The 18,252-nt window shown below is 43.5% G+C and overlaps 1 protein-coding gene across 8 annotated transcripts in view; it reads left to right on the top strand.

The window, feature by feature from the left end:
• Positions 1-339: 339 nt before the first annotated feature.
• LOC113260329 (serum paraoxonase/lactonase 3) overlaps positions 340-18,252 on the top strand; it is a 40,168-nt gene continuing 22,255 nt past the window's right edge. For 5 of the 8 annotated variants that reach the window (XR_007188130.2, XM_057304192.1, XM_044386637.3 and 2 more), the window contains exons 1-4: positions 369-500; positions 2,046-2,116; positions 8,904-8,959; positions 14,042-14,207. Coding sequence is in view for 7 of the 8 variants with exons in the window: in XM_057304192.1 (XP_057160175.1) it covers positions 427-500; positions 2,046-2,116; positions 8,904-8,959; positions 14,042-14,207 (367 nt within the window). In the remaining variant the exon portion in view is untranslated. Of the gene's footprint in view, positions 501-2,045; positions 2,117-8,903; positions 8,960-14,041; positions 14,208-18,252 lie in introns of all 8 variants that reach the window. The other 3 variants (XM_026506032.4, XM_026506048.4, XM_057304191.1) reach the window with 3 other exon arrangements.

Here is an 18,252-nt window from a genome sequence, read left to right as displayed (position 1 = left end):
CTTCCGTTTCCCGTTTTGTCCTTTGGAGGAGCTGAGGTAGAATTTCGCAGCTTTTAGCAGCAAACTTCCTCTACCGTCCTAGCGACAGACGGGTGTGTTCTTGCCGAAGCTGCCGTTCCCCCGGCTCTCTCTCTGTACGTGGAGCCTTGAACAGAAGGAGTCCCGCGAGTAAAGGGTTCCTTGGACCTAGTGCGTGGAAATGGCCTTGAACCCAGGGCGGCGACGCGGGGGGAGGTGACCTGGACCTCAGCCTCAGCTCCCTGGTGACCTCAGCTCACCTCCCCTCAGCGCACCTGCTCGCGAGGGGTGGGCGGGGCGGGCAGGGAGGGCGCCGACCAGGGGGGCGGGGCCAGGAGCCTGCCCGCCACGCCCTCGGGAGTGCTAGGCGCCCGCTCGTCGCCGCAGGGCACCCGGGCACCGGAGACCATGGGGAAGCTGATGGTGCTGACCCTGTTTGGGGCCGGCCTGGCCCTAATCGGGGAGAGATTAGTGGCGCTTAGGTGAGTTGGCATCTTGATGGGGGCGTCCTTGTTCTTTCTCTCCTCTTCCAAGTTTCAAGGGCTGTCCCGTGCCACCCTCCTAGCAGGTAGGAAAGAGCATTTTTAGAACCTCACTCCTCCTCAGTTCCACCCAGCAAGCTATCCCTTGAGAAGCGCTGGTGTGGAAAGTGAGCTGTTTGCCTTTCCTAAGATGGTAGAGCAGAAGCATCCCTCATTTATTTTCTGAAAGTCGTGCCCCCCCCCAAGCCTCCCCCCGCCCCATTCCAGGTTGTCCTCGGCAGGCATTCTGCTCCTGAAAAAACGAACTCGTTGGAAGCACTGGACCTGGAGGGGACCAGGCTACCAGCTGGCTGTTTACAGCCCACTCAGATATTGCCCAAGGCCAGTGAAACACTGATGAGTACTGGGATACGGAGCTCATCGTAGATTAAAAGAGCTAGCCAGACAGCGGGGAAATGAGCTGAAACTTGCAGGTGGTGAGCGGGGAAATGAGCTGAAACTTGCAGGTGGTGAGCACGGTCGTTTTGCAGGTATTAGGACCTTTTGAAGTGGAAGATCTAGTGGTGATAGGCAGAAATATTTCAAGAGAAGTCAATATACTGGGCTAGAAAGAAACGTTAGCTATGATACGCATTTCTGAGTGGATCTAAAGCTTCTGCTTGCCTTCACTTGTCTTTAAGTTGCTTTTATTTATTTCTCCAAGCAGAAGCTGATCTCAGAAGTTCACATTAGAATCTATTGAGAAGCCTGATGCTTTTGTGAATACTTTCTAATTCAACTTGAGAGTGTTTATTGTTACATTTGTTCCCAGTGCACCCAAGTGAGAGAATCATAAAAAATAATAATTACTAGGTAGATCTAAGGAGTATTTTTACAAAGTGACAGTAAGATAAGTCTAAGTGTAGAATCTTCCTGAATACAATCTAATAAAAATTTAAAATTATCCCTGGTGTTTAGAAGAATGGTTCACTGTGAAAACAGGAACGCTATATTGAAAAATAATTCAGCCAATTGTTTACATTGTGGTCAGTTTGATGACTTCTATACACTTGCAAAATAAGTCAGCATAAAAATTTTTTAAATAATGAAGTTGAAGCAAAAACTACAGGGTTTAGCCATTAGGAAACACTTGAATTTGGGGAAAGCATTTTGGTGGAGGAGTCAAAAGACAAGACTATAGGGGGTTAAAGTGCAGATTTATAATAGATAATACTTTAGCAAATTAAATAATACTACTCTGTACATTTGCAGTAATAATACTGTTCAGTTACTTATATTATCTTATAGTATCATTTATCGGGCAGCAAAGTGTCGTCCATGTATAATGGCATTTTAAGCTTTCAACAATAACCGGGTGAGATGAGTGGATACAGGTGCATTATGCACATAATGTCCACATTATGTAAATAAATGTAAATAAAAGGAGGTACCTACTTACTTGCTGTATCATCCGTAAATGATGAGAAACAAAGTTAATGAACAAGAAGATGATTAAAGACAATGTTTAGACATTGATTTTGGATGTTGTGTTTTTATCTTCTATAGACAGCGAACTAATGCATCTCGAGAAGTGGAGCCAGTGGAACCCCAGAGCTGCCACCTTATTGAGGGACTTGGTATGTATGTGACAGTGCAATTTCTTGGTCACTACCTAGTCACTACCTACCTAACTGAGGCTGCCAACTAATTTATTTCCCTGCTACTCCTTAGAGCCTCCTGCCAGGGGCCTCTGCCCCATTTACTGAAGCCACCTCATCCCAGGTCTCCAGGGGCCCTCCTGAATGTCAAAGTCTGTAGCTTTCCCCCAGCCTTTTTTCCTTACTGATGTCTCTCTGTCATTTGAAGGACCTCCTGTCCCTTACTGAATGCCTCTCCTGTCCCTTTTGTGCTATTTCACTCCCCTCTCTGTCTTCTTCTGGTGTCTACGTTACCTCTTTTCTCTCTTCTTCCCTCTCCTTCACGGTACTCCTGGCTTCAAATATCACTTCCTTCTAAATTTATCTGCAAGTTCCAAAAGAAATATGAACTAGCCTTTACCCTGAGGAACCTCACAGCCTACTCAGATGTCTTTAAAAAAAAATTAATCAAAACTCCATAGCTGCCTCCCTAAGCTCTCAAACTGCAGGCCTTCTTTTCCAGTCTGAAACCACTTTCCATTTCTGTCCTTTCCTCCCTCATACCCTCACCCACAGCTAGCTCTTCTTCTAGACTTCTCCTGTGGATGGTAACCCCATTCTCAAAGGGCTCAGTTCCATATTTCGGAGCTATATATTTTCCCCTCGTCCCTCATTGTTCTCATGACATGTGTCGGTATCAGCCTCCTCTGTGGTCCCACACAGGGCTGAGCTCACCCGGCTACTGTTACTGCTGCTTATCTGGGCTCCAAGCCCCCGTTCGCCCCGACACTGCTGCTAGAAAAACAGTTCCAGGCAGATTCTGTTCACCGCTCGGAGAATGTGCTTTTTCATTTTCTCATGGTTGCTCATGAAATCCCCTGCACCAATTTCTTCCTCTTTGCTTGCTGAAATCGGCTGCAAAGTCCTCTCCCCAGTGCTCTGAAACTCTGATTCACTTGTGACACCTATCACACACTGTATTTTATGACTAGCAGTGTTTTCTCTCTCTCTCTCTCTCTCTCTGGCAGACTGTAAACTCCCTAGGGTCAAGGACTGTGACTTATTTATCAGTATGTGACAGGATGACAGCATAGTTTCTTGTGATACGAGTTTGTATTTTCTTTTTCTTGGTACATATATTTCTTTATATACAATCTATTTCAACTATATATACATAGAGAGAGAGAGAGGGAGAGAGAAGGACAGAATAAGAGTCTTTTTGATTTTGGTTTTCTATCTTTGTTTTTCTCTCTTAATTTCTAAAAAAGAGAAAGAAAGAAAGAAAGAAAGAAAGAAAGAAAGAAAGAGAGAGAAAGAAAGGGAAAAAAAGAAGTAGCCTTGGCCAATGTGCTTCCTAGCCCATGGAGGAGGGTTGTGCCCTTGGGTAGAGACAGAAAGAACTGAGGACAAGCTGCTTCCTGACTCTTGTTCTCAAAAACCCCAGCTCCTTCAGAAGTTTCTGATGGACAAAGGATAAGAATATGTGGATTTTTTGAATAACGGGGATCCTTTCCCCACCGCCTGATGTCATTCTGGGGGTGGAGCAGGACCCCTGAAAGAATGGCTGCGGGGCGTTTTCAGGGAGGTTTGGATCCTTCCTACTGTGTGTCCCAGCCCGAGCACAGCTCATGTGCCCAGCCGGGACCTGGAAATGGCAGAACCGTGTAAATTAAAGGGAACACACGGGCTTGGCAGTGAGTAATTCGGTGGTGACTAGTACAGAATAAAAGCCAGATGGACCTCCCCAAATATTCTGCTTTTTAAAAACTTGCCACCTACGATATTTGCACAACCCTGTCAGAAGACCCAGTAATGACTGAGATTGAATTTCCCTTCGGTTTAGTGGAATGTGGGTGCAGGGTCAGATTGAATCTGATTAGGAAAAAAAAAAAAAGGAAATGTAACATTTGCTCATTTGTTTACTGTTTTGTGGAGTAATATTCATACTTACTACACATCTCTCTCTCAAAAGATAGGAGCTTGCCAAATAATGTAACGGGATAATTAGACTAGCTGATTGCTAACGCCTGGTCTGACTTGCAGATAGTAGAATTCAAATAGAGTTGAGAAGCAAAAACTGGGGCTAATGTTGTAAGACAGATCAACGTTCTGATTATCTAAATATTTTTAAAAGAATGGTTAAAATGGTTGGAAACTGGCAGAGAGCAAAAGAACACAACGTGACCTCTTGTGTCTATTGGCACATCTCCATTTTATATTTGGAGTGCGAAACAAGTTTGTCAATAGGGCAATTTTGATATATCTCTAAAAATAATGCCACTGCCTTCATCTATAAACATTCTGCTGAGTTCTTTACAAACATTGACATCACCCTCACAACCGACCTGTAAGGTGGGCGCTGCTTGCTGTCTGTCCTTGCTGATTAAGAAACTGACACACAGCAGAATGAAGTGACTTGCCTTGTGGTCCAGAACCAGAGGGTGGTGGGCCTCGATTATGAGCCAGAGTGGTTTTCTTCTATGCCTTGTACTCTTTGCTGTGTGACCCTGCCTCTCTTATCTACTGACAACACATTTTATTGTGGAAGTGTCGGGGAAGTATGATGGCGGCAGAAAACCAAAAATCTAAGATGCAAAATGGTGAAATATTAATAAACAGAGCTAACCAAAACAGGACAGGCTGGGCATTTCAATACAAATCACTAGTGAGACCACCCTCACGAGACCCAACTATTTGATGAGTGGAAAGCCTTATGAAGCAATGGAAAACCAATAAGGATTTGAGGCAGGGCTTGGTAGGCAGTTAACAGAGCTGGAGAAGAATTCTGATTTGTGTTTTCTTCAAGACCTAGGCTTTTGTGGTTAATTTTATTGATGGAAGAAACTTTCCTCTTTTTGTTTTCCTTCCCAGTATTCTTTCTGGGAAGAAAAGTTGAAAAGCGAAATAATTCTAACCTCCAGAAATCATATCTCCTAGATCTTTTTTTCTATGGAGTTTATCTTTTTTCCAAGGCTTGGAGGGTCAAGGATTGTTTTAACCAGGAAGTTAGTTGGCTGCCCTTGGCATCTGATCAAAGCTGCACATGAAATTCGAATAGCTTTCCTGGGGCTCCACCCTTGGCAGGATTATCTCGTAGACAGCCATTGTCTTTGGTGTCTTCCTATCTTCCTCTCCAGCCCTTTTCCTCTCCAGCAGCTTCCCCTATCTCCAAGATCTGTTTCTACTCCATGGTAGGTCGCATTTGTTTTCTTAGTTGCCTATCAGAATCTTCTTTCCAAGATGTGAAATTGTGATACTATTAATTGATCGTAATGTTTCAGCGTGACACTTTCTCAGGGTATCCGTAGAAAATGATCAAAGGCCAAGGAGACAAAGTCATGCCACATAGAGGGCTGGCAGGTTAGAAAGCAGCAGACACCTATTTGGGAGACCGGTTTTAGACTTATCGGCGGGGTTTTAGTGATGGTTGTGCACAGGCTAATAAGTATGTGGGGAGCACTCAGGGGAGGGTGTCCTGGGGGCCCTTACTCCCACAGGTGTCACCGTTGCCGAGATGCACGGTGTTGTCACGCAGGTGCAGTGTAGGTAGGGGAGGTGGGGAGAGAGGGGCGGGAATACTCTGCAGTCAGCCGGTGACACTTCTTCACATCTGAACGGAAAGTACCAGCATCCCTGTGCTCTGGATTAAGTCAGTCAATAGAGACAAGCACAGCACTCAGAACACGCCCACTCCTGTTGTGGCTGCATTACCGAGGTAGGTGAATGCTGGCAGAGGTGTCAAGTGGTATTTGGAAGATAAAAGGACCAAACTAAAGAGCACACAACTCAGGACACCTCATGCTCAGAAAGTACCACTCATTTGTCAATAGTTTAACTGAAAGACAAGACAGAGTTCAAGAAACTAACGTGGTTTATCTTATTTAGTCAGTCAAACAGCTTTTATTGAGAGTTTTTATAGTGAAAATGTAGGTATTATGTTGGGTGCAAAGCTGGAGCACTGAATGAAAACTGGCCCTTGTTCCCAGGAGGCTTACTGTCTGGTAGGAAATCAATAAGTCAACAGAAGTTTGCAGCCCAAGTGTGAATGAAATATCATGGTGGAGGTAGTCACAGGTGACTGTATTAGTACATAACATGGGTGCTAGAACTAAGGGAACTGGGAGAGGTTGCCGAGGCTGAGGAGGTGGTCTCCAAGCTCTTCTCTAGAGCCCATGATACTCAGGCAAGGGGAGGTGAAGGTGGTGTGGGAGAGATGTGGGTTGCCAAGAAGAGGGAGCAGCATGGGCTGAGGCAGGCGGGTGAACAAGGCTGACACATTTCAGCAACTACCAAGGGAAGAACTGCAGCACAGCTGGCCTGGAGAGTGGAGAGTGGGGGCCAACAAACCGAGGCTGGAGCCAACATGTGGAGAATTTGGAATCTAGACCAAGAAGCATAAGATTTCTGTTGCCAGCTCTGGAACACCTCTGCAGGGTTTTAAGCAGGAGAGTGGCAAGATGGACTCTGCAATTTGCAATGATGACCGTCAGCAGGTGCAGACAATGGTAGCAGGGCAGCAGAACTGACCTGTTAGGAGGCTACTGTGCAGATCCAGGGGGGAGTTCTAGAGCTCCAATGATAGTGCTCCACTGGATTCGGGGAGTAAGGAAAAAGAAAGCATCAAAGATCACTCCAGGTACTTCAGGGGATGGGTACTTGGGGGATGGAAATGCCATCCACTGAAATCAAAATATAAGAAATGGAGCAGATTCAAGGGGGAAATGTCCAAATGAGTTTGGGACATGTTAAATATGAGAAATGAAACAGCCAGGGAGGACTGCTCAATGTACAGGTGAATACAAAGGTCTGGAAGTTGGCAGAACGATTTGGTCTTGATTCAGAGATTAGGGAGTCAACGGCACATGGGTAGGAGCGGAAGCCAGGGGACTGGAGTAGGTTACACAGGTAGAAGGGTTGCTCTGCCATGGGAAACAGGCAAAGGCAATTAGGGCCTGGAAAACAACCATGTCCAGAACAGAACTGTGCAGGAAAATAGGGCAAAAGGAAACCGAAAAGTGGTGTTCGAGAGAGAAAAAGTAAGAGAGGAAAAAAAAAAGTTGGTTCAAAAATTAACCAACTTGAATTCAATGTGATTTTTTTAAATTGCTTTATTCAGTTTGCCGGGTTCTCCCCATGTCTGTTTTACTCCATGTGGAAATAGCACTAAGTCTTTCAAGCCATTAAGATACCATAGATAGATAAATCTTGATTAACTGGAATGTTTAGAAAATGGAACGCTCTGATTAATTTAATTTTCAGGTTACAAGTTGGGGATTAGTTTCAGTAAGTGAATATATAATTAAATCTTCCTCTGTTCTCTCATTTTCAGTACCCATTGCCCATTATTCTGTTGATTCAAATTTGCAGTTTATTCGGCTTTGTCCCACTTTTCTTTTCCCCCCTCCCCGTCTTTGCTCAGTTGCCTTTTGACCAGCCACACATTACCTCACACCACCTTTTCCCCACGTGTGCCGGTCACCATAGCTGTGTAACAGACCACCTTGAAACCAAGGGACTGACTTAAATGTCCATTATTTTGCTCATGAATTTGCAATTTTAACAGGGTTCAGTGGACGCAGCTCATCGCTGTTCCATTTGCATCAGCTAGAGTGACCCAAAGGTTGAGAAGTGAAGTGACCTGTGACTCCTCCAGTGTCTTCTCTACCTTCTGTAGTCTCTGTATAGTCTCTCCTCTGTAGCTTCAAAGTACCCAGACTTCCTGCTTTTAAGTTTAGGGTTCCCAAGGCCCATGCTGACAGAGAGAGACAGAGAGAAGGGGGAAGGGCAGGGAAGGGAGCAGAGAGGAGAGAGAGTGAGAGAGAGAGACAGAGATTGGGAGTGAACCAACAGCAGCTGTGGTTGTGACTTTACTTTGTCATAACCGTGTGGCGTCGCTTGCACCTCATTTAATTTGTCAAAGCAGTTACCGTTAATCCAGACTCAAGGGGAGAGAACTTACCTCCTGTTGGAAGAATATGAACATCATCTTTTAAGAAGGGCATGTGACTATGGTCCATGTTGGTTCTCCCATATTTGCAGAATACAGTTTGCCAAACTAGATAACCACTGCCTTTACCCTCAGTCCTGCCTGTTTGGGACCACATCCTCTGTGGGTCTGTCTCTCTATTAGGAGCTATGTGAGCCCCCTTTTCACCCTGTTTGTGGTCATAACTTACTTCTTATATGCCTCTTTCCATAGAAAAATGCTGAGGACCAACTCTTAATGAGAAAGAGAACTGACTAAATTGTTCAAATTTATCTATATTTGGTAGTCTTTCCTAAGACCTATTGCTTTAATAATGGATAACAATTATCCAAAATTTCCCTATACGATTGGATAATGATATATTTTTAGACCTCAACAAGTTGGAAGAGAGAAGTGTTTGGCCGAGAAGCCTTTAAGACACCCTCACAATGATGACTTTCCAAATGTTATCAACCCATTTGCACATCAGTCTTCTGTGGGGGATAAAGCGGAATCTCTCAGGGCATACCCTAGAAGTTGTTATTTAAAGAATAAATTTAGGCTATGACTTTATTTTATAGTTATTTGCTTTTTTCTCCTGAAAATTGAGTTCTAAAGAAAGAATTTAGTATTTAGGGAATCTGACTCAGGTTTTACTGTAGAGTAGCATGCCTATGGGATTCCTGGAAGTTAATGTAGTTTCCCAAGTAAATAGTTGAAAAAGTTAATGTAGTTTCCAAAAGAAGTCTAAAGTTTTGTCTGTGAGATTTACTTTTTAAGCCTTCATTCATGCGTCTTCCTGATCCTCCGCTTCTTTTGCAGAAAATGGCTCTGAAGACATTGATATACTTCCTAGTGGGCTGGCTTTTATCTCCAGCGTGAGTATTTTCCACGCCCCTCAGACGCTCATGTCAACAGCTGAATAGATATACATTAGTGTTGCTGACTAGAGCCGCCAGGTGGACCCCTACACACTCATCCCGACTGTGGTTAAAGCAGTCTTTAACCAGGATTCCAGAGGGCTCATCGGGCCCTAGGAATGCCCACGTGTGCTCGCCCCCTGTGTGGGCAGCTCCCTATGGGCAGTCACAAATTCAGTAGGGTCTCAGTAAATGTATATTGATTTCCATTTGATTTCTAGAAGAGTCTCCAGATTTGTCCATTCCCATCATTGTTCTATTTTGCTGGACCTCAGTTTCCGGTCGTCATGTCCGCCCTAACTGGTGTTCTTCCCTCTATGCCTGCCTGTGTCTGGGGCTCGGGAAATGTTTGTGAATCATCTGTTGACCATGTTACTCGATTCAAAAGCCTGAGCATTTTCCGTCTTGGGTCCCCTGCCATTCCTTCCAGCTCTTTCAAAGACAAGTAGAGAAGGGCCTGCATTTTATTTCTAATACCACCTTCACAGGTTTGGGGCGATCAGAAAGCTATGTGAAGGACTGACAAAAAAATAAAAATAAATGAAGTACAATAAGTTGAAATATATATGGTGTGAAGATATTGAAAATTGCCATGTGTTTATTGAACAGTTGCAATTTGGAACGTGACCTAAGATTCTGAACAAGCAAATTGACTCCATTTTCAATGTGAATTCTGACTGCTGGAATTGCATGTCCTAAATATTCCATTTGGACCAATAGAATACAACCAAATAACATGAATTTTAAAATCTATATTTTTTTTGGCTAAAAGGGGACACGCATAATAATTCTTAAAGGCCTGAATATCTAAATTCTTAAGTATGCACAGTATAGTGGGGTTTCATTTGGATTTTAAATTGCTGTTGGTGGCGATATGTGTTGGGGTAGGGGGGTGGGAGGGATTTTATTTCCTTAGTTTTCCTCCAAAACAAAAACTCAAACAATGCTGTCTAGAAACGTTTTTCCTTTGTTGTCTTAAATCTTCTATTGTCAATTTAGATGTTCAGTGTTATGCCAAATAGACTTTTAAAAATGATTATTCTGTAACTGGGAGATTTCTCTGCTCTTAGGAGATAATAGTTGTAGTTGCAGCTGTATGCTTCTTTTCCATTTTCACCGGAACTAAAAGTACTGAACTATTGCTGTATAGAAACTAGAGACTTTCAGCAGAGAAATGTTAACAAGGGGCTTTAAGTAATAGAGCTCTTCCTTGTAAATCAACAAACAACTCCTAGGCTAAGGATGATGTTGTTTGCTTCTTTTCAGTCTCTTTGCACTGCAGTAAGTTCAGGTCCTTGTTCTTGGTTTTTCCCATCTCCCTTTCTTGCCGTCACAGAGCACGTTTGGAAGGTGCTGAATGAGAGAGAAAGTCTGCGCGATATTCGTAGTCAGTCTAGAGAGCGGCCACGCAGGTTATTTGCTTCCTTGCCTCGGGACCTGGCAGGCTGCGCTACGCCTGCCTTCTTCACACCTTGTGGAGCCAGCTCCTCGTTGCCCGTCAGGCCTTCCTGTGGCCACACTTCAATTCCACGGGAAAGTCTCCCCCAACGCCCTTTCTGGGCAACGGGCCTCCTCGACGGCCCCTCACGTTCTCCGGGCCGAGGCTCTTCCCTGCCGCATCGTATTGGACGTGCTGGCTCGGTGCTGCCGCCCCAGGTTTCAAGCTCCTCGCGGCCGGAGCCTCGTGCAGTGTCTGTTCCCGCGCTCGGCGCCTAACGCGCTCCCTGACCTGCGCGGGGGCTTGGAAGTTACTGAACGCGTGCGATGGGCAGTGAGGGCGGTAGAGAAGTTCAACGCCTACTCACACGCACGTGTAGCCTGTTGGGGAAAATAAGATGCTGCCCCTCCAGGGGATCTGCACCATTTTCAGGGGCGAACGACATCCGCAGAATTGCTTGCACTCCCTTGCTACAAATTCGTACCCGACTGTCTTAAGCAGAAAACCAGTTGCATATGAAGCCACTTATTGGAAGTGTTTCATTCAACACGACACTTAACGTAGGTCGTTTGTTTGTAATGTCCTACCTTTATTTACATATTAAATCATTTCAATTTTGAGAACGTTCAGTCTCTGAACTAGCTGGCAGTGCCTTTGTGTGCGCACCCGGGCTACCAAGATACTTGCTACAGTGGTCTTCCTTGAGCTTTCTTCCTCAGTAGCTTTTCCACCGTCAAACCCGTCCTTATGGTGTGGCAGAAAGAGTGTACAATTAACGATGTGAGTGACTTAGGCGATTCACTTCTCTGGGCTTAATTTTCCTTGGGTGAAAGGGAAGAATTAGATGTCTCTGACATTATTTGTCCATTATTACCATGACCTAAGCTGCTGGGCTTGGTGACAGCCTGACTCTGCAGAAAGGGTAGACTTGAAGACTGAATGTCATGATTTCATGGCCTGATATTGGGGAGAACAGTGCTGGCCTTAACTGAGAGTAATAGATACAAATGAGAGGAAGGGTTTGGGGAGAGGATGTTGATTTTGTTTCTGACAATTTGATTTCGAACGGCTGTTAGGAAGAAGTCGGGAATGCAAGCTAGAGCTCCAGAGAGAGGTTCCAGGTAAATGGGCAGACCTGACAATAACCGGTATAGAAGAAATACCTGAAACCTTATGAATGAGATCTGCAAGGAAAGAGTATAGAGCAAGAAGAAAAGAGGGATGGACGAGGATAGAAGGAGGAGGGGGCAGAAAGAAAAGCAGGACTCCTATCTGGAAAGTCTACTTTTGACTTTTTGACAAGGAGTAAAGGGGTACATCAGAGTGTCAGATGCCATAGAGATACAGATAAGGAAAGGGGGAGGGGTTTTCAAATGAGATATTTCGGAGAGCACTGAGGTGACCTTGACAGAGGTGCTTCTACAAATCGGTGAGAGTTGGAGCCAGTCAAGGCAGGCGACAAGACCAAGTGATGTTTCTAAGAGAGCTGACAATGAGGGGAAGGCAAGATAATGTGGTTTGAAGGAGTAGTAAAATTAGGAGAAGATTTGTCTCGAGGAAGGAGAAATGAGCAATTTTTCAGGCAAACGAAGGGGGCACTGGTGAGAAATGAGGGTAAAGCAAGAGAGAGACTGTAAGTTCTAAAGACAGGTCCCCAAGAACAGACAACCAAAGAAACAGGTGAGGGAAGTAATTAACTTGAGAACAGAAGAGGGAAACTCTTTCCTAAAGAGAAGAGGGAGAAAGGAAGAAAATTGACAAAATTTACCAGACAGAAAGGAGGGAGTCAGAAGAAATTCATGCTGAGCTGCTTGAGTTTTTTTTTGTTTGCTTGTTTTTTTGTTTTCAGAGAAATAGGAAGTAAAGTCATCCATTGAGAATAAAGAGGAAGAAGGTGGGTGCTCTGGAAGATAATAAAATTAATTGACGATGGATACTTAGGGAAATGCAAGAGATTACCCATTAGAATGAACAAAAAGATTGACAAACAGTATTGAATGTCTGTTTGAAGTTGGGATGATAACTTTGCAGCAGAAGTTTTCTTTTTCTTTTTTTTTTTTTTAAAGATTTTATTTATTTATTCGACAGAGATAGAGACAGCCAGCGAGAGAGGGAACACAAGCAGGGGGAGTGGGAGAGGAAGAAGCAGGCTCATACCGGAGGAGCCTGATGTGGGGCTCGATCCCGTAATGCCAGGATCACGCCCTGAGCCGAAGGCAGACGCTTAACCGCTGTGCCACCCAGGCGCCCCAGCAGAAGTTTTCGACCTGATTTCGACTGGCCCCATGTAAAAGCTAGACCAGGGCAAGGGGAGTTGGTAGGAATTTGATAAAGAAGCAGTAAGCAAAGGGTGTGGCTTCCTTAGGAGACTGACTGTTGGTTGACAATGACAGCTTCAGGGTCTGGAAGGAGAAGTTTGTGGCTAGGGGCATGTGGTTCTCTCCACCAGGTGAGGTGACCTAAGAAAGCTGAAGTTGGAATGATACCTCCTTGGATGGGCTTTGGCAATGTCATTGTGGTCTGGGGGAAAGCCAGGTTTCCGGTAAGACTTAGGCATAGAAGAACTGTTCTTAAAAAAGCTTGAAGATGTATGTGAGGTTGTTTGCAACCGAAGATTGACTCCCCCGGGGGTGGGGTGAAGGGTGGTGGAAGGGCCAGGAGTAGTATTATTGTAAGTAAGTTTGTGGAGGTGTGTATGCGTATTTATAAGAAAGGGAGGGGACAGGAAGACAGAAGACAGAGTAAGAAGATCATTTAAATCAACTGTAAATGGAAACGAGGGTGTAAGAAAAGATATGACATTGTTGATGTTGTTATATATCAGAATGATGGGGGAGGGTGCCAGAGACAAAGTGGGCTGAGTTTTGTCATTGGTGTAGCACGAGCCAGCTCCAAGTTTGACACAATGACCTGGGATGCAGCAAAGGCCCAACTGGTCCTTCCAGGAGAAAAGAGCCACTATCCAAGTTACCGACATAAACTTTTTGCAATATTTGAAGAAAAGGATTCATTTCTAAGTTTTCGGACATAACTGTAGGAACAAAATAGGTCAGAAATAGTCAATTTTATGTGACTGGTTCCCTATGTGGATTCTTGGCTGCCTCTACTATTTGTCACTACCTAATATAACAGGCGTAGGGATGGGAGCAATATAATGAGAGCATATATCCCTTCTCTCTGCTTTAAGGAAGGTTAGTTGCTGACTGTCAGGACTGGAAAACAGACTGTCAGGACTTAGCAATCCAACACTTTAACTTCCTCATTTTATAAATGAGGAACCAGAGGCATAGGCAGGCCAAGCCACTCACACAAACTAACCCAGCCTAGTGTCTTGCGTTACACTTTTTGGCTTCCCCCCTTCTCTCTATATTAGTAATTGAATATGGGTTCTTCCCACATTCCCATTCCCATTCCCAATGGCCCAGGGGTCATTGGTAATCCCTCAGATCAGATAATGGCATCAGCTGACAGAGCAAAAAATCCCAGAAATCTAAAAGAAATGCAGAGCTTTGAATATTTTTGTTAGGCTTTGAGATTCTAGCTTCCATATGAAAATATTGTGAGGCATATATATGCACTTACTTATTTTATATTTTGTACAGGGATTAAAATATCCAGGTATGCCAAGCTTTGCACCAGACGAGCCAGGACAAATCTTCTTGATGGATCTGAATGAGCAAAACCCAAGGGCCCAGGCACTAAACATCAGTGATGGTTTCGACAAAGCATCATTTAATCCACACGGAATCAGTACTTTCATCGATGAAGGTAAAGCCCGAATGCTTAAAAATAAAGGGTAAATGAGGGAACTATAAGCCACTCAACCTCCACGACTCAGTGTGTATGTGAAAGGAGGGAAAATTCTATTTTATCAGAAAAATAATAAATGTGTACCAAACATTTGTAGACATCACATTAAAAACAGGAGACTAGAAGATGGTCATTCCTTCTTCCTCACCTTCTTCTCTTTCCATTTGACCTTCAAAACCAGTTTGGAGATTGTTCTCAGAAATCTAACGTATGAACTCAAAGCCCTTTGAAAATAATTGTGTGTCATATTAGAAAACATAACATGAAAGAAAATGAGATAAACTGGACTTCATCAAAATTAAAAACTTTCTGCTTCAAAAGACGCCATGAAGAAAGTGAAGAAATAGTCCAAAGAATAAAAGAAAATATTTGCAAATCATATATCTGATAAGAGGCTTGTATCCAGAATATATAAATCATTCTTACAACTCAACAACAAAAAGACAACCCAATTAAAAAATGGACAAAGGATCTTAGTAGACATCTCCAAACAGATATGCAAATGGCCAATAAACACATGAAAAAATATTTAATATCCTTAGTCATTAGGGAAATGCAAATCAAAACCATAATGAGATGGCACGCCATTCCCACTAGGGTGGTTATAATAATAATAATAATAAAAAAGCAGACAATGACAAATGCTGGCAAGGATGTGGAGAAATTGGAAACCTCCCACTTTGTTGGTGCGGCCATTTTTTAAAGCAGGTTGGCGATTCTTCAAAATGAACACAGAGTTACCATATGATCCCCAAACTCCACCCCTTAGTATGTCCCCAAGAGAATTGGAAACATAGGTCCACACGAAAACTTATACACAAATGTTCATGGCAGCATTATTTCTAACACCCAAAAGGTGAACATAACCCAAATTCTCACCAAGTGATGAACGTATAAAAAGGAGTGAAGTTCTGATGCATGCTACAACACGGGTACACTTTGCAAACACTATCCTAAGTGAAAGAACGCAATCACTAAAGGCCACATAGTGTATGATCGCATTTGTATCAAGAGTGCAGACCTGGCAAATTCACAGAGACAAGAATGTGGCTTAGTGGTTGGCAGGGGCTGGGGGGAAAGGGGAATGACCAGCTAATGGGTTTGGGCTCTCTTTCTGGGGTGATAAAAACCGTCTGGAGCTAGAGAGTGGCCATGGTTGCACAACTCTGAATATACTAAAACCACTCAATTGTACATTTTAAAAGCTTGAGTTTAACAACCATGGATTATATCACACAAAAAGTGTTGCAAAATATCTAAGTTACTAGTACGTTGTATATACTTTACAACAACCATTTCTGATGTTATTTGCTACCTGTTCATAGTTCATAATTCCTGACTAATATAATTTTCAGATATTTGTGGGTCCATAGGGCATGTGGAAAATAAAAACAGTGGGACCTCACTAATAGTAACTACGGGAAGGAAAAGCCAAATGGAAGTGTTGCAATTCGGAATTTTTAAAGAAATTGTGTGTTAATTCTTTCATTATAATTCTTTACATACTGGAGTTACAATGTCTTGTTAAGAATGCATTTGTTGGAGTGGTTTTATTGAATTAAAAAAGAATGATTAATACTTATTAATCCGCTCATCCAACGGATCTTTGTTTAATTCCTTTGGTCAGCACGAATAGACTTGTTCGTTTTTAAATAAGTGGGTTCCTTTTAAAATATTCATATATAATTTATTTACTCCTCAAAATAAAACGCTGGGCCCAATCTTGCTACATCTCCCCTTCCTGCCCCATTCAGTCACCTAGTTTCAACATTCCGTCCAATTTACCCTCCAAATATTTCTCCAAGCTCTCAGCCTCTCCCCATCCTCGTGGCCACCATCCCATCCCAAGGCCCCGACATGTCTTCCCTGGATTCTATATTGGCCCCCTGACTATACCTTCCCTCTTATACCACCTCCATCCATTTTCATAAGCAAGAGTTATTTTTTATGCAAATCTGATCATGTCCCTCTCTTCTTAAAATTCTCCGTATTGTTTCCATTACTCTGGAGAAAAATCTCAATTCACCAGAGTGACCTGGGTTCCTAGGCGTTACCCGTGTGTATTCCGGCACGTGGCTGTTTTCTCCAGCCTCACCAGATACCACCTTCCCCTTGACTCCCTGGTCCAGCCACACTGGATTTCCTTTAGACCTATAAAATGCTCCATGGCTCAGGGCCTTTGCATTTGCAATTCCCTCTGAGTGGAATGTTTGCCACCATTCATGACTTACAATTCCTCATCATTCAGGCCTCAGCTTAAATGTCACCTTCTCAGGGAAGCCTTTCTACCATCTTGTTTCTGGCTGTGAACCTTATTATGTTTCTTCTCAGTATATTCCTTCTTTTGGCACTCGTCAAAATGGCAATTAAAGTTTCTTATTCATGTTAAATGATACCAACCTTCTTTCCCTCTCCCACTATTGCCCTATAGTGAGCTCCTTTGCATCTTTAGATCCAAGCTTGTCACTCTTTAAGTGGGTGCCACTCTATGAAGAAAGCATCTCCCCTCTCCAGTATTCTTGTATTTACTAGTTATTTCTTCCCTGTTTTCTTCTCTAGAATAAATCACCATAAAATGACGTGTGACTTGTTTATTGCTGAATTCCCATAGTCTAGAACAATGTCTCTTGTGTAGTAGGTGCTCTACGGACATGTGTTAAATGAATAAATGAGTGAGTCCCGTGAGACGGGGCAGATATTAATACTCAGTTTTACAGACGGAAAAATGGAGGTTGAAGAAAGTCAGCGACATGTGACGTCACATCTGTCATTAACTGGCAGTTCCAGAAGTAGAACCCAGGTGGTCTTCTTTTAATCCTATATCCTTTACTTGGGTGAAATTAGGGCTCCAGGCCCTGTCTAAATTATTTGAGTCACCGTTTTTTTTGTCTGACCTCTGGACACCTTCATTGGAAAAAGTATAATGAATGACCAGATTAGCCTGGAGCTATTTGATTGCATGGGATAGTGTTAGAGGTGGTTTTTTTTTTTTTTTTTTTTTTTTTTTGAGGCATGGGAAGTAGGGGTTCATGTTTTGATTTTGTTCTGTTTTTGTTTTTTGAGATGGAACCAATTTACAGATTAACCCTCAAGCGTTTAATCAGACTTTTAGAAGCTGAATATATTATGATTGCAATCTTATTTTACTTATTAGTTACTTCCTTTGTGCATTTAACAGGGGCAAAATATTACATATAAATTGGAATGGAATGAGAAGACAAAAACCAAAAATACTCTTTTTTTTTTTTTTAAGATTTTATTTATTTATTTGACAGAGAGGGACAGCGAGAGAGGGAACACAAGCAAGGGGAGTGGGAGAGGGAGAAGCAGGCTTCCCGCCTAGCAGAGAGCCTGATGTGGGGCTCGATCCCAGGACCCTGGGATCATGACCTGAGCTGAAGGCAGACGCTTAACAGCTGAGCCACCCAGGAGCCCCAAAACCAAAAATATTCTTACCGAGCATCTCTCCTATGGAAGGAGGGGTCCGGTAGAAGCCTAAAGAAGGGGTAAAACCAAGGCAGCATGTGTGATGTCCACGCTGCCACGTGGGGGCTGAAATCCAGCTCGGGCTTTGCTTGCCAAACCTCAGGCCCTGGAACAGAGCTGGGTTGGACTAAAAGAGAGATTCCCTGTGCGGGAGCGCCTTTCCTTAATTAGGGTGAAGGTACGTGTGTGGCTCTGGGGCCCTGAGTACAACCCCCGCATCTCAGAGCTGGCGCTTGCTCTATTGCACGATTGGGAACCCATCAAGAAAGGCATAGGGGACATGAATAGACAGGCCCTGCAAATGGAGGATGGGGTCAAGCTCTTTTCAGAGCTCGTCTGACCGAGAGCTTCCGTCAAGTCAGAAAACAGTATTTTGAGAAAACAGACTACTACCCTTCGTCCTGTCCCCAGCAATTCACATTTCAATATGAAAACAGCTAGGTGAACATTCTCAAGGTTGGCAGTACCTAGAACTGACTGGTCTTCTTTCTCTTGCATTCATATTCACTTCTGTGTC

This window comes from Ursus arctos, unplaced genomic scaffold, assembly GCF_023065955.2.
Source record: "Ursus arctos isolate Adak ecotype North America unplaced genomic scaffold, UrsArc2.0 scaffold_3, whole genome shotgun sequence".
NCBI classification, from domain to species: Eukaryota; Metazoa; Chordata; class Mammalia; order Carnivora; family Ursidae; genus Ursus; species Ursus arctos.
This window is presented reverse-complemented; position numbering and strand designations above follow the sequence as displayed.